The 27888-nt window shown below is 46.6% G+C and overlaps 1 protein-coding gene across 1 annotated transcript in view; it reads left to right on the plus strand.

The window, feature by feature from the left end:
- LOC137541579 (pre-mRNA-processing factor 6) overlaps nucleotides 1–27888 on the plus strand; it is a 47478-nt gene that overhangs the window by 17594 nt on the left and 1996 nt on the right. Inside the window, exons 6-20 of the mRNA XM_068262956.1 lie at nucleotides 4827–4979; nucleotides 6958–7052; nucleotides 8075–8231; nucleotides 8963–9125; nucleotides 11266–11384; nucleotides 14553–14771; nucleotides 18893–19015; nucleotides 19111–19232; nucleotides 21408–21546; nucleotides 22293–22412; nucleotides 23220–23396; nucleotides 25398–25531; nucleotides 25923–26014; nucleotides 26652–26766; nucleotides 27269–27395. Of these exons, the coding sequence (XP_068119057.1) occupies nucleotides 4827–4979; nucleotides 6958–7052; nucleotides 8075–8231; nucleotides 8963–9125; nucleotides 11266–11384; nucleotides 14553–14771; nucleotides 18893–19015; nucleotides 19111–19232; nucleotides 21408–21546; nucleotides 22293–22412; nucleotides 23220–23396; nucleotides 25398–25531; nucleotides 25923–26014; nucleotides 26652–26766; nucleotides 27269–27395 (2055 nt within the window). The remainder of the gene's footprint in view (nucleotides 1–4826; nucleotides 4980–6957; nucleotides 7053–8074; nucleotides 8232–8962; nucleotides 9126–11265; nucleotides 11385–14552; nucleotides 14772–18892; nucleotides 19016–19110; nucleotides 19233–21407; nucleotides 21547–22292; nucleotides 22413–23219; nucleotides 23397–25397; nucleotides 25532–25922; nucleotides 26015–26651; nucleotides 26767–27268; nucleotides 27396–27888) is intronic.

A 27888-nucleotide genomic window follows, 5' to 3' on the forward strand; every position in this document is an offset into this window, starting at 1 on the left:
TGGAATGAAAATCATACATGATTCCAAACATTTAAAAAAAAACAAAAAAAACTGCAAAGTGGGGTGTGCGTAATTATTCAGCCCCCTGAGTCAATACTTTGTAGAACCATCTTTTGCTGCAATTACAGCTGCCAGTCTTTTAGGGTATGTCTCTACCAGCTTTGCACATCTAGAGACTGAAATCCTTGCCCATTCTTCTTTGCAAAACAGCTCCAGCTCAGTCAATTAGATGGACAGCGTTTGTGAACAGCAGTTTTCAGATCTTGCCACAGATCCTCGATTGGATTTAGATCTGGACTTTGACTGGGCCATTCTAACACATGGATATGTTTTGTTCTAAACCATTCCATTGTTGCCCTGGCTTTATGTTTAGGGTCGTCCATACCTTATAGCCAATTCCTTAGATTACGCAGAAATAATGGTAGACATGAAGATTTTGAAAAACAAGCATTGGAAATGTATAATCGTTTCCAAGTTAGAGGATATGAAAGGACTAAACTTGACCAAGCACTGGAAAAAGTTCGAAACATTGATCGGACAGATCTGTTATTGAACAAAGAAAAGTCAGAGAAAAACGGTTTTGTTTTGGTTTTCGATTATTCCCCAATGTCCGACAAAATTCAGGAAATCATTAAACGTAACTGGCAAATCTTAGAGCAGGACACGAGTTTAGATCCAAAGGTGACACAGCCAACCACTATGGCATTTAGAAAGGGTCCTACATTGGGGTCCATGCTAACGAATAGTGAATTTATAGCTCCCATACGTGACAGTTGGTTAGGTGGGAAAAAATTTAAAGGTACCTTTCCATGTGGACATTGCCCTACTTGTCCCCACGTTCTTAAAACAAGAGGTTCAATTGGGCTCGGTTCACTTCCAGATTAAAGATTTCATCACTTGCAGAACCGAGTTTGTGGTGTATGCCCTCCTGTGTCCCTGTTCCTTTTTTTACATCGGGAAAACAACTCGCCCGATGCGAGAGAGATTGGTTGAACATATACGTTTTGTCCGGAAGGCTGAGGGGGGTGTGCCCAGATTGGTTGAACACTTTGAAGAAGTGCACGGCAGCGATCCGTCCCTTCTTAAAATGGTGGGTCTGATTGCTGTCGTGACTCCGAGAAGAGGGGGTGATCGGGAGAAGCTCCTATCACAGAGGGAGTCCTTTTGGATCTCCAAAACCAATGCTTTGGGTCCTCTTGGGTTCAATGACAAAAATGAACTAAGTGTCTTCCTAGAGAGATAGACGTACTGTATATATGGTCCCAGGTGTCACCAATTGCCTCTTGAAGGGGAGCGTTAGTTTAATAATCCTCTTTAGTGGGTTTATGGGTAATTGGGCGCGAGCCTGGGTTTATGTATCATGCACTATTCACTTTTCTAGTTGGAGGGGATCTAAGTCTGCTTGTATTGTTAAAGGGAACCAGAGAGGAACGGGGGGTGAAAAAAGAAACAGATTTTATACATACCGGGGGCTTCTTCCAGCCCCATAAGCCTGAATCGCTCCCACGCCGCCATCCTCAGCTTCCTGGATCCGCCGGTACCGGACCCGTCACTTCCGGCGGACGCGGCCAATTGTCCGCATCACAGGGGCTCCCTCCATACATGTACGCATGCGGCTGCGCAGTTAACAGCCACATGCGTATCTGTATGGGGAGAGCACCCTGTGATGCGGAGAATTGGCCGCGTCCGCCGGCCGACTTGCCGACTCGCGGCAATGACGGGACCCGGTGGCGGCTGATGCAGGCAGCGGAGGAGTGCGACGTGGGAGCGATCCGTGCGTATGGGGCTGGAGGAAGCCCCAGGTATGTATATTGCATCCTCTCTGGTTCCCTTTAAAGAGAATCTGTATTGTTAAAATCGCACAAAAGTAAACATACCAGTGCGTTAGGGGACATCTCCTATTACCCTCTGTCACAATTTCGCCGCTCCCCGCCGCATTAAAAGTGGTTAAAAACAGTTTTAAAAAGTTTGTTTATAAACAAACAAAATGGCCACCAAAACAGGAAGTAGGTTGATGTACTGTATGTCCACACATAGAAAATACATCCATACACAAGGAGGCTGTATACAGCATTCCTTTTGAATCTCAAGAGATCATTTGTGTGTTTCTTTCCCCCCTGAGGGGGGAGTGCATAGCAGAACCACAACACTGAAGAACTTGGCAGCCTTCCAGACACAGGCTGACAAGTCTGACAAGGGAAAGATACATTGATTTATTACAGAGACTGTGATTAGTACAAAGTGCTGCAGTAAGCCAGAACACATTAGAATAGCTTTTGGAACTTGTAGGATGATAAAAAACAGGATGCAATTTTTCTTACGGAGTCTCTTTAAGGCCCCGAGTTTGGCTCATAATTACATTTGGATTTAACTATGGTCTGTATAAATATTTAATTCCATTAGACTGTGAGGCGAAAGTAACATAAGTGTTCATCTGCGCCTCCCTGCCTACCCACTCCTCTGCACCTCCGTAACATTATCCACCAGGGCCAATGGGAATCCAGTATTCCTCCCGGATTGCTTGGAGGAGGTGGCTCAGCGCTGGTCTTCGGGTATGTTTACCCGTCTCCATGGTAATGCAGACGCCCATACGTCATGGACGTCATATGCAGCCGGGATTGGTGGAAGAGTATCGCTGAGGGCGGAAGTGCGCAGATGACGCGCACTCCTCCGTCAGCTTGGGAGTTGGCGGCGGATTGGTCTAGGCAGGCTTATGGGCGTGAGCTTCTGTAACCATATAGTTACGCCCATTCCTCCGTGGCGTTGTTTGGAATCATAACGCCACTGAGCTAAATCCCGTGAGCAAGCACCGGCAGGTGCGAAACAATTGTCGGGAGGACGGGCTCTGTGTGTGGGGCGACATCTGGACGGGTGATGTAATCTGATGGTGTTTCCATTTCTTATGCTGCTACATTGTTTTACTCATGAATGTGCAATAAATGCTGATTGAAGCGCACTGGTGCCCACGCTTCTTCTCTAAAGAGTGACCAAGTTGATGTTTGTTCTGTGGAGGCACAGTGAGAAAACAGCTTGCACTATACATGTGGTCTTCTAGTGATCGTCAGGGTCATTGTCCTGCTGGAAGGTGAACCTCCGCCCCAGTCTCAAGTCTTTTGCAGTCTCCAAGAGGTTTTCTTCCAAGATTGCCCTGTATTTGGCTCCATCCATCTTCCCATGAACTTTGACCAGCTTCCCTGTCCCTGCTGAAGAGAAGCACCCCCAGAGCATGATTCTGCCACCACCATATTTGACAGTGGGGATGGTGTGTTCAGAGTGATGTGCAGTGTTAGTTTTCCGCCACACATAACGTTTTGCTTTTTGGCCGAAAAGTTCCATTTTGGTCTCATCTGACCAGAGCACCTTCTTCCACATGTTTGCTGTGTCCCCCACATGGCTTGTGGCAAACTGCAAATGGGACTGCTTATGCTTTTCTGTTAATAATGGCTTTCTTCTTGCCACTCTTCCATAAAGGCCAACTTTGTGCAGTGCACGACTAATGGTGGCCATACATGGTACAATAAAAACGTTCGATTATCCCGTTTATTTGATCTAAATGATCAAATCGAATGAAAGTTTAAATTTTTTTTCCGATCACGAAATTCGAACGATTATCCCGTTTTTTCGAGAAAAATCAGATCGGACATGCTGGAAAAATCTTTATATTCGATCTAACGGAATAATCGAACTAAATTATCTAATTGAAAAAAAATGAAAAATTGTACCATGTATGGCCACTTTAATAGTTGTCCTATGGACAGATTCCCCCACCTGAGCTGTAGATCTCTGCAGCTCTTCCATACTCACCATGGGCCTCTTAACTGCATTTCTGATCAGCGCTCTCCTTGTTTGGCCTGTGAGTTTAGGTGGACGGCCTTGTCTTGGTAGGTTTACAGTTGTGCCATACTCCTTCCATTTCTGAATGATCGCTTGAACAGTGCTCCGTGGGATGTTCAAGGCTTTGGAAATCTTTTTGTAGCCTAAGCCTGCTTTAAATTTCTCAATAACTTGATCCCTGACCTGTCTGGTGTCTTCTTTGGACTTCATGGTGTTGTTGCTCCCAATATTCTCTTAGACAACCTCTGAGGCCGTCACAGAGCAGCTATATTTATTTTGTACTGACATTAGATTTCACACAGGTGCACTCTATTTAGTCACTAGCACTCATCAGGCAATGTCTATGGGCAACTGACTGCACTCAGACCAAAGGGGGCTGAATAATTACGCACACCCCACTTTGCAGTTATTTATTTGTAAAAAAATGTTTGGAATCCTGTATGATTTTCGTTCCACTTCTCACATGTACACCACTTTGTGTTGGTCTTTCACGTGAAATTCCAATAAAATTGATTTCATGTTTGTGGCAGTAATATGACAAAATGTGGAAAACTTCTAGGGGGCCGAATAGTTTTGCAAACCACTGTATCTGTAGTCAGAGCTGCTTCTTAGGGTAGCAAACTCCGCCCACATCCAGGCAGCAGACCGTGATGTCACTTTGCACAGTTCTTTCAAAGTCATGGATGTTTGCCTCGGGATTTGTGGGGTATTAACACCTCGTTTTGCGCTGGGATGCGGCGTTTCACTTCTCCACATACTTCTTATGCAAACCAGCAGGCAGAAATATCAAATTATTTTCGCTTCAGTCTCTTTAATAAGGCAAGCTTCTTTAGTGAAGTAACACTGAAAATACCATTGATGTGTGGTGGTAAGTTTTCTCTTGCCTTATTATCTCCAACATGATCTTAGTGAATTGAGGCCAATGTGAGGCTCCGCTTTGTTCCTTATTTGACCTATCATTTTCTACATTGTTTTGTCTGTCTTTTGTGCAGTTTGGAGGGCTGAACACGCCTTTCCCAGGCGGGCTGAACTCCCCGTACCCCGGAGGAATGACCCCAGGCCTGATGACTCCTGGCTCTGGAGAGCTGGACATGAGGAAGATTGGACAGGCCAGGAACACTCTGATGGACATGAGGCTGAGCCAGGTGAGTAGAAGAGGTCATCACTAGTGTAATCTGTATGGAAGGCATAGACTCTGCTTGTGTTTATATGATTAGGAAACAAGTACAAATTTATACTCATCAAGTAGATGTACAGAGGCGCCAAAAGGATAAAATATGCTAAAATGTTTAGAGTATTCGGGTGGCGGCGGTGGACCGGCCACTCAGAAATAGACTCGATGCTGTCGCTTAAGATAAAGACAATTTATTCACATACTCCATGAACAGAACCGCAACGCGTTTCACGGGTATATTCCCACTTCCTCAGGCAATAAACAGGAGTACACAGTACAGTCTCAAGGTCACGAATAGTGCCTCTGTACAGAGGCCTCTGTAAAGAGGCACTATTCGAGTCCTAATGAGCCTTCCCTCTCCTCTCCCGGTGCCCTCTGTGCTGCGCTGGCTCCCCCGTTCGCGTCCGCCGCCGCCGCAGGGACTTCGGAGGTCTTCGGGAGCACTTGGGCTTCCGAAGACGGGCCGCTCCATACTACGTACGCACGAGCGCGTCATAGAGGGCGCTCGCGCATGCGTAGTATGGAGTGGCCGCGTCATCGGGAGCCCGAAGGCTTCCGAAAGCTCCCGAAGGCATGCAGAAGTGGCAGTATTTGACCGAACTGGTCGAATACTGCCACGGGGGATCCTGCGCGGGACCGGGCACCGGGAGAGGAGAGGGAAGGCTCATTAGGACCGAGCCTTCCCTCTCCTTAGGTGAGTATCTGACTTTTTTCTTTTTTAATCCGGTAAACATTCACTTTAAAGGGTGTGGGCTTTTGTGGGAGAGCAGTGTGCCTCTATCTTCTCTCTCTGTACCTCAGAACTGAGGCAGGGAACACACCTGTCTCAGTTTTCTGCATACTTTTTCTGCACACCAAGTGTGTTTCTATGCAGGAAAACGTGCACGTTTTTTCACAGCAGCTGATGTAATTGATAGAGACAACTGACAAAATGTGCAGAGTCATCATGCAGAATGTCAGTTTTTTTTTCTGCACGCACAAAACGCATTAAGTGTGGGAGATGCAGTCTATTCATGCCATTACGTTTATATGTAACGTGAAGTTTGGAAACTGTACAGACTTACTAACTTAGCAGCATCGTGCCATGTAATTTCTGGGGCTTTGCTTAATGGATACCTGAAGTGAGAGGGACATGTAGGCTGCCATATTTATTTCCTTTTAACAAATACAAGTTGCCTGGCTGTCCTGCTGATCCTCTGCCTCTAAAGGGTCATAGACCCTCTTCACTAAAGTTGGCTGAGGCGGCCGATAACGATGGACTCAGCGGATAATCAAGCGTGTGTATGGGAGCTCCCAGCCAGGGAGCGATCCACCCAGCGGATAGACTCTTAATGGGTGGGCGACTTCTTTGAGGACGCCACTCCCCCGCCTGCCGCAGGACATCACGCATGCACAGCTCTGTCATCCCTCCGCCTCCTTTCCCTGGCTTTCGATCCCCTACGGGTGACACACATCACAGGTTTGTACAAACTTTAAAACTTTTAGCTATAGCCCCTGAACACGCATGCAGCAGATCAGGTGTTTCTGATATTGTCAGAGCTGACAAGATTTGCTGCATGCTTGTTACTGGTGTGATTCGGACTCTACTGCAGCCAAATAGATCAGCATGACAGCCGTGCAACTGGTATTGCTTAAAAGGAAATAAATATGGCAGCCTCCATATCTCTCTCACTTCAGGTTCCCTTTTTAGTCCTTGTGAGTCCTCACAGTCACAAGAATCGAACAATGGGTGAGACTGCTAGCTGCCACCTACACCTGAAAGCTGGATGCCTTGCTATTGGTGCAGAGAATAGGTGATGACATCACCAGAGGACCACAGGGGAAGTAGAGCTACATTGCTGTCACCAGCATGTTCTGCTGGGAGAATCTGCAGCCTTGAAATCGTTTTGCTGTCATGCAGTCCTCTACAGGGGTCCTTCTGATAACCACCTTACTTATTCTCCTTGCAGGTGTCTGACTCTGTGAGTGGCCAGACCGTGGTTGATCCCAAAGGCTACCTGACTGATCTGAACTCTATGATCCCGACCCACGGCGGCGACATCAAGTGAGTGTTGTGATTGTTGGCAGTGCTGTGTTGTTTGTTGATAGCGCTGTATCGTGATTGTTGGCAGCGCTTTGTTGTGATTGTTGACAGCGCTGTGTTGTTTGTTGACAGCTCTTTGTTGTGATTGTTGACAGCGTTGTGGTGTTTGGCAGCGCTGTGTTGTGTGTGTTGACAGCGCTGTGTTGTGTGTGTTGACAGCGCTGTGTTGTGTGTGTTGACAGCGCTGTGTTGTGTGTGTGTGTTGACAGCGCTGTGTTGTGATTGTTGACAGCGCTGTGTTGTGTTTGTTGACAGCTCTTTGTTGTGATTGTTGACAGCGTTGTGGTGTTTGGCAGCGCTGTTGTGTTTGTTGATAGCGCTGTGTTGTGTGTGTTGATAGCGCTGTGTTGTGTGTGTTGACAGCGCTGTGTTGTGATTGTTGACAGCGCTGTGTTGTGATTGTTGACAGCGCTGTGTTGTGATTGTTGACAGCGCTGTGTTGTGATTGTTGACAGCGCTGTGTTGTGATTGTTGACAGCGCTGTGTTGTGTTTGTTGACAGCTCTTTGTTGTGATTGTTGACAGCGTTGTGGTGTTTGGCAGCGCTGTTGTGTTTGTTGATAGCGATGTGTTGTGTGTGTTGACAGCGCTGTGTTGTGTGTGTTGACAGCGCTGTGTTGTGTGTGTTGACAGCGCTGTGTTGTGTGTGTTGACAGCGCTGTGTTGTGTGTGTTGACAGCGCTGTGTTGTGTGTGTTGACAGCGCTGTGTTGTGATTGTTGACAGCGCTGTGTTGTGATTGTTGACAGCGCTGTGTTGTGATTGTTGACAGCGCTGTGTTGTGATTGTTGACAGCGCTGTGTTGTGATTGTTGACAGTGCTGTGTTGTGTTTGTTGATAGCGATGTGTTGGCAGCGTTGTGTTTGTTGACAGGGATGTGTTGTGTTTTTTGACAGCGCTTTGTTGTGATTGTTAACGGCGATGTGTTTGTGGTGTGTGTGTGTGTCATGTCATTCACATAGTCTTTTTTTTTTCTTCTCACCAGTGACATTAAGAAAGCCCGCCTTCTGCTGAAGTCTGTGCGAGAGACGAACCCCCACCACCCGCCAGCCTGGATCGCTTCTGCCCGTCTGGAGGAAGTAACTGGCAAGCTGCAAGTGGCTCGCAACCTCATCATGAAAGGGACGGAGATGTGTCCTAAGGTGAGGCCTGCTGCAGATTACATCTCACCTGTATGGGGGTTCCATGGTGGGCTCCTCCCACTGCTGATGCGGTGAATTGTATCTAATGTAATGCAAAAAGGACCAGGGCTCGATCAAATAGTGCTTACAGTAGACTAATCTTTAACAGCTAAATATACAGTGAAATGCCAGCACTACTGCCACTGTTTTGCTATATACGCTACTTTTAGGAACAATAGGCATTACACTAATAGTACAATGAAAACTGCAGCAAAAAAAATGACATAGAGCAAGATTTTAATCAGCATTCAAATAAAAAAAAAATGTATCTAACATGGTGACAGCACTGGTCATTTGAGTACATGGACAGTTCACACCGATGTCTGAGGCCTGTTGTTTCTGTTCTTTCAGATGCTGAACACTGACTGCTTTCAAACGCCATGTTGTTTAGTCAAGTCATTTGTAAGCGGTTAACAGCGTTTGTTAAAGCGTTCGTGTTTGAAACACTTTTATGGTGATTTAAAGGCTCTGAGGATTATGGTCCATTTCCTGTCAGCCGCATACCTCCTGCTGTGACATAGTGTGCAGCATTTGTCACTGTGGATTCCTCCTCAATCTGTGGCTTGCTGAGACATAGCGTACAACGATAGTCACTGGGGATTCCTCTTCTAGTAGAATGTAGAGTTTTCACTTGCTTAAAACCAATGACACCTTGATAGTAAAGCTATATTTGTGACACTTCCTCCCCTCAGAGTGAAGATGTGTGGCTGGAAGCCGCTCGCCTGCAGCCCGGAGACACAGCGAAGGCCGTCGTGGCCCAGGCTATATGTCACCTCCCGCAGTCCGTCCGCATCTACATCCGAGCTGCAGAGCTGGAGACCGACCTGCGAGCCAAGAAACGGGTCCTTCGGAAAGGTAACCGCTTCTGAACCGCACGTGTGAGAAGGCTGCTGGCGTCGCTTGTATGCTTCTGCTATCAAAGATAAATGTTAACTTCAGACTATTCATTTATCAGAAGGCTCTCTTTTGACTGAGCTGTTACAAGTCTTTGTAATGTGTAGTTCAGGGCTGCCCAACTGGCGGTGCTCGGGTCGGATGTGCCCCCGGGCCGCACTCATTTGCCTGGTCTACTTTTTGTGTCGGGCCCCCTCCTCTGGCAGGCCCACCTTTTGTTTGTGCTTGGCTCCGCCCCTGAAGCCAGGCGATTGATGCTTTGCCCTCTACAGCCGTAAAATCCAGTGCTAGACACCCCCCTGCCCTTTAAGTTGGACAGCACTGGCTTAACCCTTTCCAATCCTACGTTGGTCTATGTCTGACATAGGTGCTTTTTAGTTAAGTATCAATGTTGGATTTTGTGGGAAAACATGGCAGACGCTAGGGGTCCTGTCGGCTGATTGAATCCAGCACAGCAACCCCTTTACATCAAAGTGTGGGGCTATGATGGCCACCAGCTCAGCTGCGGGGCCATAGAACTGACATATTATGTGGGTGCATTTGGGCTCGCCCCTAGGGGCGCCCTTGCCAGATCTAGTCCGGTATGGCTTCAGCTTATATGGAGCAAAGTGCACTTTGATGCCCTTAGTTACAGCTCATTACTTCAAGAGACTCCGGGACAGCGGCAGTTGTCTGCTAGAGTATGTGGCCAGAGGCTTCCCTCTTCTTGGGTAAGTATCTTATTTTTTCATTTAAAGAAAACCTGAGACCAAAGAGGTCTTGGGATTTATACTTACTTGGTGTTTCCTTCAGCCACCTTGAGGCTGCTCGATCCCTCGCCGTCTCCTCGGGCTGCTCCTGTCTCTCACTGGACAGTCTGGTACTGTGGCTGAGTCACGGTTTATCGAGCGCACACTGCCCTGTCGCATCTCAGGTACACTTTAACCCTTTCCACTCGGAGTTCTTTCCTAAAGGAAGTCGTTTCTGCTCTGAGGTTTTTTTTAAAGAAATGTGCTCTCTTACTCTCTCATTTTAACATGGAACGTAACACAGTAACATGGTATATCTTATTTTAAAGAACACATTATAACGTTTAATTTGATACCTTATTTGGACAGTTTGGCATCTTCTATTGGCTGGTAGCAGAGGAGAAAGCCAAGGTATGGTAAATTGAAAAACAGTGGGTTCCTGGGTGTAATCCGAGCCTGCCGTGAGCAAGTTTTGCAATAATAGGTGGTGTTATGCCCGCCACCCGGGGTCTTACTGTCCCTACACACAATGCAATCTTTGGCATTTCGATTGGGCATATTAGCAATAAAATACTGGCTACTATTTACACTCTCCCCCAGTCCATTCCATAGGATTCCATTGATTATCTGTGCAACTTTGTAGGCAATCTGCAAGAAATCTGCAAAGTAATCTGCAAGGAATCTGCAGATTCAAATCAGCAACCACCTTTTATTTAAAAAAAAAAAACAAAAACAAAAAAAAACAGAAGTGACATGTAAATGTCACTTCCTGCCGGCGGGGATCGCAGATTTCCGGTTGGTGGTTTGGGGGCACTACCTGTGTGGGCATGTAGTATTGCATGCCCACTAATGAGCACACAGTGATCGGCGGTTTAATGCTGCATCAGGTTCTCTTTAAAGTGTACTTGCGGCAAGAGAAAGGGAAAAAATAGATGCTGTGGAGAGGAGAGTATCTGGATAGTCTATAGGCTCCTCCCTCAACTTCACCATTACATTGCTGGGACCCTCTGAGCATATTCCTCAAGCCTTGTCAATTATGTTCTCCTCTGTGTATGAGCGTAGCTGTGAGTACAGCCTGACTCTGTGCAGTAGCACTGAGCCACTGGTGCATGCAGGGAAAAGCCGTACACAAGCATCGCCCTACTGCGCTGATACGGGATGTGCTTGTACATGGAGCGGAGCTGCAAAGAACAACAGGGTCCCAGCGAGCATTGGTGGGTTGGATGAGAATTTGAGAGAAGCCTCGGAGGTAAGGATCTAAATTTTTGTCGCCACAGGTTTGCTTTAACAAATCTCTTGTCAGACTTGTTCACTCCTTTATGTCATTGATCTGCACATTTATTACTGTATCTTCTCTTCTGTTCCCTGATCAGCTCTGGAGCACGTCCCGAATTCCGTGCGTCTGTGGAAGGCCGCTGTGGAGTTGGAGGAACCGGAGGACGCTCGGATCATGCTGAGCCGTGCTGTAGAGTGCTGTCCCACCAGTGTGGAGGTGGGGCTTCATACTAATCATACAGTAACCAGTCCATGGTGACCTAATCACACTATAACCAGTCCATGGTGCCCTAATCATACTATAACCAGACCATGTTGACCTAATCACACTATAACCAGTCCATGGTGCCCTAATCACACTATAACCAGTCCATGGGGCCCTAATCACACTATAACCAGTCCATGGGGCCCTAATCGCACTATATAACCAGTCCATGGTGACCTAATCACACTATAACCAGTCCATGGGGCCCTAATCACACTATAATCCGGCCATGGGGCCCTAATCACACTATAACCAGTCCATGGGGCCCTAATCACACTATAACCAGTTCATGGGGCCATAATCACACTATAACCAGTCCATGGGGCCCTAATCACACTATAACCAGTCCATGGGGCCCTAATCACACTATAACCAGTCTATGGTGCCCTAATCGCACTATAACCAGTCCATGGGGCCCTAATCGCACTATAATCCGTCCATGGGGCCCTAATCGCACTATAACCAGTCCATGGTGCCCTAATCACACTATAACCAGTCCATGGGACCCTAATCACACTATAATCCGGCCATGGGGCCCTAATCACACTATAACCAGTCCATGGGGCCCTAATCACACTATAACCAGTCCATGGGGCCCTAATCACACTATAACCAGTCCATGGTGCCCTAATCACACTATAACCAGTCTATGGTGCCCTAATCGCACTATAACCAGTCCATGGGGCCCTAATCACACTATAATCCGTCCATGGGGCCCTAATCGCACTATATAACCAGTCCATGGTGACCTAATCGCACTATAACCAGTCCATGGTGACCTAATCGCACTATAACCAGTCCATGGTGCCCTAATCACACTATAACCAGTCCATGGGGCCCTAATCACACTATAATCCGGCCATGGGGCCCTAATCACACTATAACCAGTCCATGGGGCCCTAATCACACTATAACCAATTCATGGGGCCCTAATCACACTATAACCAGTCTATGGTGCCTTAATCACACTATAACCAGTCCATGGGGCCCTAATCACACTACAACCAGTCCATGGTGCCCTAATCACACTATAACCAGTCTATGGTGCCCTAATCGCACTATAACCAGTCCATGGGGCCCTAATCACACTATAACCAGTCTATGGTGCCCTAATCGCACTATAACCAGTCCATGGTGCCCTAATCGCACTATAACCAGTCCATGGGGCCCTAATCACACTATAATCCGTCCATGGGGCCCTAATCACACTATAATCCGTCCATGGGGCCCTAATCACACTATAACCAGTCCATGGGGCCCTAATCGCACTATATAACCAGTCCATGGTGACCTAATCACACTATAACCAGTCCATGGGGCCCTAATCACACTATAACCAGTTCATGGTGCCCTAATCACACTATAACCAGTCCATGGGGCCCTAATCACACTATAACCAGTCCATGGGCCCTAATCACACTATAACCAGTCCATGGGCCCTAATCACACTATATAACCAGTCCATGGGGCCCTAATCACACTATATAACCAGTCCATGGGGCCCGAATCACACTATATAACCAGTCCATGGAGACCTAATCACACTATAACCAGTCCATGGGGCCCTAATCACACTATAACCAGTCCATGGTGCCCTAATCACACTATAACCAGTCCATGGGGCCCTAATCGCACTATAACCAGTCCATGGGGCTCTAATCGCACTATAACCTGTCCATGGGGCTCTAATCGCACTATAACCTGTCCATGGGGCCCTAATCGCACTATAACATGTCCATGGGGCCCTAATCACACTATAACCAGTCTTGTGGCCCTAATCGCACTATAACCACTATTACTATTAATCTATATTACTATAGATTGCCCAGGATCTGGTGCTTCTGACGTATGACCAGTTTAAAGCGGAACTGAAAGGTCCTGAAAAAATAAGTTTCACTTACCTAGGGCTTCTGCCAGCCCCCTGCAGTCGACCTGTGCCCGCGCTGATATACTGATTCTCCATTCCCCCGCCACGGCTCACGTTTCTTCAGTGGAAGTCGAAGTCAACTGCGCCATGGCCACGCGTATCCTCATATGCATTCCCATAGCCAGGAGCGTCCTGTGCAGTCGCAGTACGAGAAAATATCTACTGCGACTGCGCAGTACGGTCCTGCCAATGGGAGCATGAACGAGGACACGTGCGGCCAGGGGCCCCGCAGGCGCAGCGGCTTTAAAAATTTAAAGCTGCGGCGGGGGATCACAGTGCAAGCACCGCTCGGCTGCAGGGGGCTGGCAGAAGCCCTAGGTGAGTGAAACTCCTCTTTTTCAGGACCTTTCAGTTCCGCTTTAAAGACCTCAATTCTGGGGTCAAGATGTAAAATGATTAAGAGTTCATAAAGAGCCTCTGTAGTGACATATTGTAGAATGCAGTCGATCATTCAGGATACCCACTGGTTTCAGCATTAGAAACACAGCATATTGGTATGAAACCCCGCCCTCGCAGTGAAGTTTAGCCCAGGCTGTTTATTATGCAGAATTATCCTCCCTGAACATTCTGGGAGACCAGGTGTTGTTTCTACTGGCTTTGGAGCACACAGCAAACAATCTGCAGAGATCACCTTCCAGCAGTAAAGATGTCGCCACGTGTGTAAATTTAATGCCTGGCACACACCATGCAATTTCTTGCCGGAGAGATGCTCCAATTGATCATTTGCGACAGGTCCGATCTGATTTCCGATTTTTCTGATCAATTTTGCATAGAAGTGATCGGAAAATCAGATGATCAGAAAAACGATTGGAAATCAGTTCGGACCTGTTGGAAATTATTTATTGGACCATCTATCTGGCGAGAAATTGCACGTTGTGTACCAGGCATTAGAACGTAAAGAGCGGAGAGAGAGGAAAGGTGTGTGTTTTTTTTTTTTGTTTTTTTTTTATACAAAAGACAAACACTGACTGTATTTATAAAGTAATATTGTATAAAATTAGCATTTTTTTTCCACTAAGCTTTATTCAGTAAAGTTCCCCTTTAAGTCTGCGATGAGAGGTGCTCAACTATACTATGGTTGTTTGTTTTGTTTTTTTACTTGAAAAGCTTAATATTTACTCTAATGAACATAGTTGCTTTCATTATTGCCCTTGTTCACCTTACATTCTCTTTGCTGTGTGGTTGTGGTGCAGCTATGGCTGGCGCTTGCCAGGCTGGAGACATACGAGAACGCCCGTAAGGTGCTGAACAAGGCTAGAGAGAACATCCCCACCGACAGACACATCTGGATCACAGCCGCCAAACTGGAGGAGGCCAACGGCAACACACAGATGGTGGAGAAGATTGTGGACAGAGCCATCACTTCCCTGCGAGCCAACGGAGTGGAGATCAACCGCGAGCAATGGATACAGGTAGGTGTACATCACAGAGAGGAGATCATGATGATCATTAACTACACCAGCTGTGTTCCTGGGTGTTGCAGGAGATGGCTGCTATACAAAGAGCTTAACTCAATAAAGCATTACTTCTCCCAGAGTCAGTTATATGGGTTACAAGACCACTGTTAGCCACAATATACATTTGCAGTGTTCTCCCCAGAAATTTTTTTCAGCCGGGTGGCATGAAAAAGTAGCCGGGTGGTGACGGAAGGTCATGCTGGGAGGGTCGCATGAAGTGGCTAATTTATTTTGGGTGCCACCTATGTGCACCTATGTTGAAAGCTGCAATTAGTGGCTACAGCAGGACATTTGGATTTGGACATGAGTAGCAATTTAAGATTAAAGCCGAGTCCCCATCAAAAGATAGATCACGGAATTCCGCTATGAACAATAGTTCCACGATCTATCTTTGAACATCGGAAGTGGAGTGATGTGACCGAGAGGACACAGGCAATCGTTCAAATGAAACTAAGTTTTTGCTACCGATTTTAGCGGAAACTATTGTTTAATTTTAACAGTCATTTCCAATGTGATTGATCAGGATGTTCTTTCAAAACAAAATAAGCATCAAGGTTTGTAAGCCATCTGTAACTCGTTGTTTAACGAATCTTCGTTAAACTATGATTACGTGATGTCATGTGGAATGATCGTCTGTTGTGTAATTTTTATGTAGGTATGGACATTTTGCACTGAGATCATAACCAATGCCTGCTGTAACAGATGCAGGTGGGTATGATGTATAGGTAATCAGCTAGATAGACAGCTTAGCCCAGGAATCGCAATGAGCTGTGTAAATAGATCGTCACAGGTCAGCAGCAGCTGAATCCCCCTGAGATTTCTCACTGTTTGATTTCCCGGAGACACACGTGGGGGAGGAAGCCTACAGCTTGAGGAGTCCTTCACACGCTGTCTAGCAATCCTCCGATGTTTTATTACACACTCCTAAAACAAAGAGGCCAGCGTGTGGAAGGAGGATGACTGACCTGATCACACTAAAGAGAAGCATCCTCATTTTCTCCCCTCTCCCACCACGTTTACAGCCGGAATACACACAGACCCAGCGGCTTGTAAAAGTTCCATAATGGGCGGCAGTACATTAGCTGACCTGCAAGACAGGCTACGCGCCTTCCCCCCGCTGGAGAAGCTGTAACGTGACTGGCTGACAGCAGTAGTGAGAGGCAGTCTTCTGAGCTGCATGAGGAGGGCGGGACGACACTACGTCATACAGTAGTTTCCCTGTCCCTCCCTCCACACCACTGACACAGATGGGAATGGAGGAACAGCGGGCGCTTGTAAAAGCAGTTACCGCACATGGAGGCTAGCGATTGGCAGCCGGGCGCTTAGGAATTTCAGGTCGGCGGAGCGCCCGGCTAATAGGCTCTGAGAACACTGCATTTGCAACAGTTACCCCTCATAGAAATAATTAGAACACTTAGACCAGAATCATTTTATGTAAAAATATATTCCTGTAGTTCTATACAAATAGTATACAGTGGTAAAATAAGTAGACACCCTCTAATAATGAGTTGGTCCACCTTTAGCTCTGATTACAGCTGATATTCTTCTTGGCATGGACTCCACAAGAAGCTGATACAGTTGCTGAGGAATGTTGGCCTATGCTAACATAATGGCAGCTCTAAGTTGGGTCAGATTGGATGGTGGTGATTCCAAGCTTTGAAGTGATCTTTTGACTTTGTCCCACAAATGCTCAATAAGATTGAGGTCAGGGGACTGATCTGGCCAGGAAAGCAGGTTAAACTCTGAAATTCCTCAAACCAATTTAAGACTGATAGAGCATGGTGGCAAGGGCCCACAACGGATGTGCTTTCCTATTTTTCTGTGATACCAAAGGCACTCTTGATAGTCTCCTGCTGCTGAAGCACATCCTTTACAAAATCCATCTTTTTGTGTGTTGGGATAGTCTTTGTGATCCACTGCATTGAATTCAGCTGTAATTTGTTGTGTAGTTGCCCTTCTGTTGCTGCGGACTATGCGTGCTATTGGCCTTTCACCTCTCGTTCACCAGCCTTTTTTAACCAGCATAGTCATCGCTTGAAGTTTTTTTTTTTTTTTTTTTTTTTTACTTCTCAACTGCCACTCTCTTAAGACCCGAGATATTGTTGGGTGAGAAAATCCTAGCACCAGTGAGATGCTAGCACCAGCTCTTCTTGCATTGATTATTATCCCTCGTTTAAAGTACCTTTATATATTCGTGTATAGGCTTTATTTTTCAGCACAAAAAATGTGCTGGAAAGTTAACCCCTCAGCTTATATGCGAGTCAGTGGAGCAGAGCAGCAGGTGGAGTTTTCTTACTGGCAGAGGAGCGTAAGGATCGTGCACTAGTGAATCCTGCTTTAGCTAGCTTCCTTCCTGCTGTCCGTGGCTCCCCATCCTCTGCAATATAGTGCGCTGCTCAAAACTACCTGTGTCCCCTGGCATGTGGAGCAGAATGTGCAAGCAGCGCATGCATATGAATTCACCGTCTGGAGACTTGGGCGCAGGATACAGCTGGTATATGGCTTATCCTGCTGCTACACAAGTTCCCGGCAGCGTTAATTACTATTCCTCTTCCAGGTCCATGTGGATAGTGGGGAATAATGTAATTTGGCTTCCAGCTAACTGGAGGCCGAATTACAGTGTTTTAAAAGTAACTTAAGCTCCACCTTCTGACAGCGCCAAAGTTACTCACTGTAGTCGTAATTCCTATTACGGTCTATGGTGGCGCTGGCTGCGCCCATATCTCCTGCGCTGTAATTACAGTGCTCGGCAAGCAGCGTTGTCAGCTGTTCCAATGATCAGGATTCTTCCTACGTGGCAATTGCTGTGTCTCATATCTATGATGCCATCTAGTATTATCTTGAGACTCTGTATTATCCTTGGAGCACATCTGGCTACTGTGTAGAGGGCTATACTGGGGGTTTGGGGGGTGGGGCGAATAATATGCAAGTCAATCACTTTTTCCTGTTTTCTGGGGGGGGGGGGGGGGCACACCTCGGCTTATACGTGGGTCAGCTTATATGCGAGTATATACGGGTAATTTTAATCTATTGTCTTATCCATTTGGTCATTAACTTCCGTGATGACTCCATCGTCTGAAGCTGAGCGTTCCTTATATGGCCAATTCTGCATCGTTACATCACTCTGTCACTGTTGGGCTGGTTTACTTTCAATTAAGGGGTGTCTCAATTTTTTTATTTTTTTGCCCACTCAGTGTACAAAGATTACACGCACTTTGTGGTGAGGAATTACATGCATACTACGCCATAGAGTTCTTTTTTTCCTTTTCATGCATGGTCTGGATACGGTTGGAAGTATACAGGATGATCGGCTGAGATATACTGGCTGGGCTACATGTGTTGAATGCCAACTGTCACAATTGGCATTTGAATTTGGTGAGCATAACCGTTTTCCTTAAAAAGGATAACCTCTGATGTTGCGATAAGCACCTTGATTTACCTACTTAGGAGTTTTTTTGAATTTGGGCCTTTTTTTGAATTTAGGACTTGTAATCTTGGACTTTTGCCGTTTTCAAAAAATTGTGTAAGAGCTGTGTATAAGAAAGGTCGCTGAATAATTTTCTGAATTCAGAACTCTCAGGGTCCTTGGAAACAAGGCCCTAGGTCATGTAGTGAGGTTGGGTCCTTAATATTAGGCCATTTAGTGGTTATGTAATGATGCAAATAACATCTCTGTGACTAGGGTTTTTATATTGTTATATGCACTTTTCGACCTAGATATTTTAGGAGCAGTATTTAAGGTCTTTTGCAGAAGATCTATATGCTTTTAGAGAATCCCTCCAGATGCTATAATTTGTAGTGTTCATATAAAAATGGTGAGTTGTATGTTGTTACACTGAATATTCACACAGATAAGACCTGTTGAGCGCTAGTATCATTTTAAATATAAACTATTTTTCATTTAGGGTATACACCCCTTGTTGATCAAAGCGCACCAGGCAAATTATTCTTTAACTCAAGTTTTTTATGAGTTATTAATCACTTCTTTCCTTTGCCCTGAGGAGCGCATTTTTTTTTTTTTTACCCTACTTCTTTTTCCACATGTCTGATGTTTGTTGTGATCTTGCTCTTTGTAGGATGCAGAGGAGTGTGACAAGGCTGGCAGTGTGGTAACGTGCCAGGCAGTGATCAGGGCGGTCATCGGAATTGGCATAGAGGAGGAGGACAGGAAGCACACGTGGATGGAGGACTCGGAGAGCGTGAGTATTGTTATTGTATAACGTTGCTGGATTCCCAAGTTTTCAAGGCCACCAGATTATAACGCGAGATCTCGCTGCATCATTGTGTCTTACAGTGTGTGTCTCATGGGGCCCTGGAATGCGCACGCGCCATCTACGCACACGCCCTGCAGGTGTTCCCCAGCAAGAAGAGTGTCTGGCTCCGAGCGGCTTATTTTGAGAAGAACCATGGAACAAGGTAGGCGTGTGTAGAAGTATCATCAAATGTCCTATAGATAGTGTAATGGTTAAAGGGAAGGTCCAAGCAAAATAAAAAAATGTTTCACTTACCTGGGGCTTCTACCAGCCCCATGCAGCCATCCTGTGCCCTCGTAGTCACTCACTGCTGCTCCAGTCCCCCGCTGGCAGCTTTCCGACCTCGGAGGTCGGCGGGCCGCATTGCGTACGTTTTTACGCATTCCCACTAGTGCAGGATCATTAACACATACATTTTTACGCGTTACTGGTTCAATGCGTAAAAATGCACGCATGGAACCACTAACGCGTAAAAATGTATGTGTTAATGTTCTTGCACTAGCGGGAATGCGTAAAAACGTACGCAATGCAGCCCACCGACCTCCGAGGTCGGAAAGCTGCCAGCGGGGGACTGGAGCAGCAGTGAGTGACTATGAGGGCACAGGATGGCTGCATGGGGCTGGTAGAAGCCCCAGGTAAGTGAAACTATTTTTTTTATTTTGCTTGGACCTTCCCTTTAAGGGCTCTGCCTCTGACACAGGAGACCAGGGTTCGAATCTCGGCTCTGCCTGTTCAGTAAGCCAGCACCTATTCAGCAGGAGACCTTAGACAAGTCTCCCTAACACTGCTACTGCCTATAGAGCGCGTCCTAGTGGCTGCAGCTCTGGCGCTTTGAGTCCGCCAGGAGAAAAGCGCATTATAAGTGTTTGTCTTTTGTCTTTAAAAGAAATCGTCAATCAAAATGTGTCTCCCCATGCTTCCTCCAGCCCCTTGCAGCTGACATGTCCCTCACAGCATCTCGGCTCGCAGCCGCCAGCTCAGGGGCCCCGCCGGTACAGAGGCTGACCACCTCTACTGCGCCTGTGCTGCTAATCAAGTAAGTCCATGTTGTCTGCAGTGTACTAGTTCTGTCCCTGCGCAGTACACTGCAGACAACGTGGACTCGATTGACAGCGGCGCAGGTGCAGTAGAGAACGACCACCAATTCAGCCTCTGCACCGTTGGGGACCCCGGGCCGGCGGCTGCGAGTGGAGATGTGGCGTGGGACATGTCAGCTGCAAGGGGCTGGAGGAAGCCCATGGGTAAGTTTTTATCATGGGGCAGCACATTTTGATTGACGATTCCTTTAAAGTACAATTGAATTGAACCTCTTTCGGATGGCAGTGATTGAATTTTATGCCTAGTTTGTGTAATTTTATTCTTTGTAGATTTCAATCACTTTTCGCCATGCGGACCTGGTGCTCTGTCATCGCTTGCTCTCTGATTACGCTGACAGCAGAGCTCCATATTATTGGCTCCTGACCCCGTGATTGCAGTGAGCCAATCACAGTGATCACTGCTCGAATTTAGAAAACAAAAGTATCTTGAAATCTGTGTGTGTCTATCCTTCTTATAAATTGGACTCCCTAAATCCCAGAAATTCAGTAGAAGCCGCACACACTACACTAAAATGGATACAAAAAGCAAAATATGAATAAAGTTTGTTGAAATATCTAAAGTATGAGGTGGTCACACATATTTAGGGCCCTTGCACACGGAGTCTGTTGCGTCACAAGGGAAGATATCACTGCATTACAACATTATATTCCTATGGGGCATTCCTCATCGAGTGCTGTGTGACTGGTTCCCACAAAGTAATGCACAGCATGCCATGCGTTATAGCGTCAGTGAGGCACACTTACATGGTACTGTACGGGTGCACTGCAGCAACAACACCTGATGTGTCTTTGCAGCAAACTCTGTGTGGAAGGGTCCTAAAATATATATTTATGCAGTGGCTGGATAGTTTACTGGGCTCTGACACAGGAGACCTGGGTGTGAATCTTGGCCCTTCCTGTTCAGTAACCCTGCACCTATTGAGTGAGGAGACCTTGGGCAGGACTCCCTAACACTGCTATAGAGCGCATCCTAATGGCTGCAGCTCTGGCGCTTTGAGTCCGCCATTATAAAAGCGCAATATGAATGTTCTGTCTTATCGAACAGTTTGTCAAATGTCACTTTGCAATGGCTGTTACCACATGGAAGGGTAAAATGACTAATCAGTGAAGTAAATACCTTTATAAATGTGAATTACAAATGGTTACACGTGCGGTACAACCCAATTTACTGCACAGAACATTTTTAACAATTGGGCCTTGAAACTTTATCCTGTTTAATTTTTATTTCTCCCCTTCCATAGGGAGTCACTGGAGACCCTCCTGCAGAGAGCTGTCGCCCACTGTCCGAAGGCGGAGGTTCTCTGGCTGATGGGTGCCAAGTCCAAGTGGCTGGCAGGTGATGTGCCAGCTGCCAGGAGTATCCTCGCACTGGCCTTCCAGGTGAGTGCCCTTGTGGCTGTAATAAACACTGAGCAATGGCTGGTATGTGTCCTGCAAGTGGGAACGTGTTCCTAGTAATAGAGGTACTTGGGTACAGTCAGCCATACACAATTCATGGTCAGCCTTTGTTATCAAGTGATCTGTTAGTGTAGTCCTATATCTGGCAATTTTGCAGGTTGATCGACCATCGAATCAGATGAAAATTGGTGCCGCAACATGTCCACTTGATTGATGACTTGATTGTTTTCTAGGCGAAATCTGTTGAATGCATCAATTGGGCATGCTGATAAATCTTGGTCAAAAGTGATGGGGTGCGTGATGGTGATGGTAATGGCGTTTGATGCAGGCGCGCCTGGTACCACGTGGGTGACAGCAGAGGGGGCTGGCAGTCACACCAGTGAGGAGTCATTTGGGTGGTGGCCAGGCTGGCAACATCACTAGGCCAATTCCTGATAGATTTCATGCTGAAATCTGGTGGGACTTGGACGGCAGTGTATGGGCAGGCAACAGATCTCTCTCTGATCATGGTCGATCTGCCTATCTCCTAATGTATGGCCACCTTTATTCCTTGTTTTATATCATGTAATACGAGAGTTTACCTACACAATCTGTGCTAACTATTCTAAACCTGTTATCCCTCATACTGCATGGAGGTGGTAAAATTGGCCAATGAAGATTTGATGTGTGTATGCTCCTTTTATCTATGTGAATGAAAGTGATCTTAATTGTTTTTTTCCTTTTCTTAGGCCAACCCGAACAGTGAGGAGATCTGGCTGGCGGCCGTTAAGCTGGAGTCTGAGAACAATGAGTATGAGAGAGCCCGAAGACTGCTGGCGAAGGCGAGAAGCAGCGCCCCCACCGCCAGGGTAAAAGGCTTACTTTTATTTATGAAGAATACTTCATTGGAGAAGCATGTGATCAGTTTGATCAGCTGATTTGTAAGGTTCTGATTTGCTGGTCATAAGCATGTGTTAAAGTGTAACTGTCTGGCATAAAATCAAAAATCAATTCTTTATTTTTATCTGGTAAACAAGTAATAAGGATGCTAACCAGGCAATCCAAAAGTTAAAATCACTATTACTTTTCTTGCTGATAAATGATCATTCCCCAGTTTACCTAACTTATTTGGTACACACAACATTTGGTACACAAAAAGGAAGTTGCAGGGCATGCTGGGTTGTCCTTTTTTACTTCTCTACTTCCCTTCACACTTTACTATTGCTGCCTGATTGGCTGATTCCCTCCTGTTTACCCCTCCCACCCCTCTGTTCCGGGAGCCAGCAACTGAAGCCAATCCTGATGTAATTTCCTCCATTACTCTCCTCTGCCTAAAATGCCGAATATGGTATTTTACTGACCTACTATTTCTGTCGAGCAGCCCATAGTGAATTGAGGCCATTGTGTATTATGCCAGTGTGCTCAGTAATGCATGGTCTTCTCTCTGTGTGCCGCAGGTGTTTATGAAGCCTGTGAACTGGCCCTTAGTGAATTGAGGCCATTGTGTATTGTGCCAGTGCACTCACTATTTAATGGTCTTCACGCTGTGTGCCGTAGGTGTTTATGAAGTCCGTGAAGTTGGAGTGGCAGTGTGAACTGGCCCTTAGTGAATTGAGGCCATTGTGTATTGTGCCAGTGTACTCCGTAATGCATGGTCTTCTCTCTGTTTTCTGCAGGTGTTTATGAAGTCCGTGAAGCTGGAGTGGGTGTTGGGGAAGGTGGAGGTGGCTCTGGACTTGTGTGAAGAGGCTCTCAGACACTATGAGGATTTCCCTAAACTCTGGATGATGAAGGGTCAGATTGAGGAGCAGCGACAGCAGGTGGACAAGGCCCGAGAAGCCTATAATCAGGGGGTAAGTGTGGTCACCTTTGTGTGGGGTCAGCTCAGGAGAGGCTGTTACATCATCACAGAATATTTTGCACAATATAGCATAGCGTTGGTTGAATATCCCCCTGTTTGATTTGCTGGCCATTTGATTACAATGTGACCAAAATGTTCGAGTTGGTTAATTCAAATGCAGAGGTTTCCCCAAATTGCTTTAGAGTCTGGCGCTGCCGACTTTAGCGGTTATTAGCAAAGCCCCCAGGCATGCTAGAATCGCCACATTTGCTAGTTAAGGAGAACAGTGGGAACAAGGAATAGGGGGATATTTTTCATTCAATGACAACCTTGTAGTTTTTGTGAAAATCAGTTTCATAATAGGAATAATGTTTTTTAAATATGAGTAAATAAGAGATCAAGTTTATTAAAGGGATGTCCGAACTGCAAAGAAGACACCTACTTACCCGGGGCTTTCTTCAGCCCCTACCAGCCGTCCTGTGCCCTCGTCTCCGCTCTGCTCTCAGCCGTTGGCTTCCCGCTCCCCTCCGCTGCAGAGGCTGACCTCCCCAGGTCGTCCTCTGCTGCACCTGCATAGTACACTCCACACCATGTGAGGGTGATTGACAGCGGCTCTCGTGCCGGTGCAGTGGAGGACGACCTGGCGAGATTTGCCTCTGCACAGTCATGGACCGGGAGCCAGCCCCTCTCTTCCAGAGCCCACCATATCATGGACAAAATTTCATGCAGACTGGTATAGCTCAGGCTGCAGAGCCTCACGCTGCCAGCCCTCTGCATTTTGGCTATACTGGCCTGCATGGATGACAAGGGGTTAAAGAGAACCCGAGGCGGGGTTCTCACAATGAAATCCCAATACAGAGGCTGGGTCTGCCTATAGAGCCCAGCCTCTGTTGCTATATAGATCCCTGCTAAATCCCCCCTGTGCTCAGTCAGACCCCATAAATTACAGCCGAGCTATGCGGCTGTGTTTACCTTTGTAACGTCAGTCTTGGTCGCTCCCCCCGCCTCCTGCATCGCTCCGGACCCCGCCCACGTCCCTTCCCTCCAATCAGTGGGGAGGGAAGGGACGCGGGCGGGACCGGAGCGATGCAGGAGGCGGGGGAGAGCAGAGACTGACGTTCCAAAGGTAAACACAGCCGCTGCTGACACGCTGCGTGTCGGCAGCGCGGCTGTCATTTATGTGGTCTTGCTGAGCGCAGGGGGGATTTAGGGGGGATTTGATTAGCAACAGAGGCTGGACTCTATATGCAGACCCAGCCTCTGTATTGGGATTTCGTTGTGAGAACCCCGCCTCGATTTCTCTTTAAAGAGGCTTGGGAGGGGGACTCCACATCTACCCCCTCCCCACCCCCCCCCCCCTTCAAAGTCCCCCCTGCACTTATTCCCACTATTTTAAGCACATTTGGTGATTCTAGCATGTGTTTGGGCTTTGCCTTTGCACAAGGACAACCCATATAGGAAAAAAAAAACATCTTATGGAGACAGCCATTGCTGATTTGTGGTACCGGTTACTTACCTGGTTGCAATACTGACACTCTGGTCATAACGCTTAGAACATGTACAGTGATGCAAGAACAGCGAGAGCAAGCAGTGCGGCAGTGATGTGAAATCTACATCTTGGCAGGGATCACAGCTCCCAAACAGGGCATAGACAAATATCTCTCTAATTGAATCTGATAAGAGAGAGATCTGTCAGCTGCCCACACACCACAGGCCGTTTCCCCATCAATTTCATGCTGAAATTGATCCGGAATCGGCCTTGAGCGCCGCATTTGTCTGCCTCGCTGCCCCTAATGAAAATGTGTGTGTGTGTGGGGGGGTGTAGTTAGTTGGTGTTGTATTTGTATCAAGCAATCCCTGCCTGTGCCGGATCCTGGGGATCTTGCTGTATTCTGATGTTCTGCCTCGGCAAGTTTTACAAGGTATGTTTCCTCTTGTGTATTACCTGCATTTTAGGAGGACTCTCTGTATTTATTGTTCTGACCATCATCCTATCCTTTATGCCTTGTTACAGCTGAAGAAATGCCCTCACTCCATCTCGCTGTGGCTTCTGCTCTCCCGATTGGAAGAGAATGTGGGTCAGCTGACCAGAGCTCGGGCTATCCTGGAAAAGAGTCGCCTGAAGAACCCCAAAACCCCTGAGCTGTGGTGAGTATAGACTGACATAGTTCGGTTTCATAAAAAAATAACAAAGGCTTGTTTCTGTGACGGGGCGGAGCTATGTGCTGGCACACGGTTGATATATAGCTTTGGTGAAGGTTATTACACAGATGGCGCGTCAGGTAGTTATAACCTCTAAGCGTTAGTGTACCTCTTGGTATTTTGGGTACACCAGAGTTATGCTTTAATTAGCTCTGTGCAAAGTTTAACCAGTGCATGGAATGCTCAGAGCTGCTGCTTCATGTCTGGCCTGTATGGCTTTACCTAACATATGCATCAAAGCAGAATTACGAGTATTCTTATTATTCGCCCTCCCTAGTGCAGAAGCTCCAGGCTTGTGTGTATGAAGTGTCTGATAACTTCTCTATCCCCCCTGCAGGTTGGAGTCGGTACGCCTGGAGTTCAGAGCTGGATTAAAGAACATTGCCAATACCCTGATGGCAAAGGCACTACAGGAATGTCCCAATTCAGGTGAGAAAGATCCGCATTGGGAAAGCTACAGTTAATAAGATGCAAAGTTATTCCCACTTAGGCAATTAGATGTCACGACATCTCTGACCTGGTTGTAAGCCAGCCAGGGCACTATCTACATGGAGTTAACATGTTCTCTCTGTATCTGAGTGAGTTTCCTCCAGACACCCCAGTTTCCTCCCACATCCCAGTAAAATTGCCCCTAGACTACAATGGACATATGACTATGGGACATACACTACATGATACATACCTAGACATATGACTATGGTAGGGATTAGATTGTGAGCCCCTCTTAGGTACAGTTAGAGACAAGACAATGTATTCTGTATAGTGCTACGGAAGATGTCTGCGTTATAGAAAGCCTAACTAATAATAAAATAATTACGCAGCGTGGAAATGGACCAATCCATTTTCAGGCTGTAAAATATCTCCCGATTTTTACGAGCATATGATTGACCATTGCTGTGTTACTAAGTGGCTCGGCAGCTAGGTACGTGCAAATCTCAGCCGAGACGCTGCTCTTACCTGTACATTTTAAATGTGAGATAAGTTCGTTTTCAGTTCCGCTTCCTGTTCGTTCGATCGGCCATCTTGTTCCGGCATGATGTCACAGAACTGTTTTGTCTTTTTCCAGGTATCCTCTGGGCGGAAGCCATATTCCTGGAAGCCCGGCCACAGCGGAAGACGAAGAGCGTAGACGCCCTGAAGAAGTGTGAACACGACCCGCATGTGCTGCTGGCGGTCGCCAAGTGAGTGCTCCGCTTCCTCCCTCTAATATTGATGAGGGGGCGCAAGCTGTTACCTGCTTTCATTTAGGCAATAGAAACAGTCATTAAACATTAAAGACCACTTTATAAATGTTGTTGCTGTTGGTAGTAACATTATTAGTTAATTGCAGTATAGTAAAGCATCGACAAGATGTCTCTGCCTGTAAAATCTGGTGATTATCTCTATGGTATTGTGATTTCCTGTATTCACTCTGCATTCTTCTCTGTTCTAAGTAAGCTGCATTTCCTTATGGTGGTGTATGTTTTATCTCTGCATTTTTTTCTTCAGTAAAGAGTTCTGACTAGTTATACTGGTGCCTATCTGCATGTTCAGAACACTCTGCTCCTTCAGTTTCCTCAAAAGTTATAATGGCCTGGAAAAAAGTTCTAACTGTAATAATCCGACTTTGATCCAGGCAGACATAATATTTAACAGTCACATGTTACTGCGACTATCCTTTTGTCGCTTTTTCCTCTCTATCAGGCTCTTCTGGAGCGAGCGGAAGATTTCCAAAGCACGGGATTGGTTTCACCGCACAGTGAAGATCGATTCTGACCTCGGCGATGCCTGGGCCACTTTCTATAAGTTTGAGCTGCAGCACGGCACAGAGGTGAGGCCTACTGCACGCCTAATGTGGATTTCTGACATCCGAAACCATTGCCTGCCCCCTGGTTTACAGTATTGTGTAATGAAAATGTGCAGTCACATGATTCAGGCAGGCAGCTCCTGCTTGACCTAACGAAGGGCCAGAGCAGCGGTTGGGGCAGAATCATGCAGCAAAGCATGCTGGGAGAAGGCGCCCTTTCCTGCTCTGCAAATGGCGTGAGATAGGCTGGGCTGACTTGCTATAATCATTTTATCTACGCAGCAAACCTGCACAATACAGATGCGTATAATGTAGCACTAGAAACTAGTCTGTTTCTGTAGCCACAAGGGGTGGTTCCATTTTTTTTCTGTTTTTTTTTTTCCCGAAAGTTTCAATATAAGGCCTGTTTCCACTAGCTGTAAAGTGTGGCAGTTTTGCGCACGCTATTTTGGATGCGTAATCACAGCTTATTGACATCAATAGGCTGCATCCGAATTTGTGTGCGGCCAAAAATAAT

Source organism: Hyperolius riggenbachi, chromosome 12 (assembly GCF_040937935.1).
Source record: "Hyperolius riggenbachi isolate aHypRig1 chromosome 12, aHypRig1.pri, whole genome shotgun sequence".
In the NCBI taxonomy this organism is placed as follows: Eukaryota; Metazoa; Chordata; class Amphibia; order Anura; family Hyperoliidae; genus Hyperolius; species Hyperolius riggenbachi.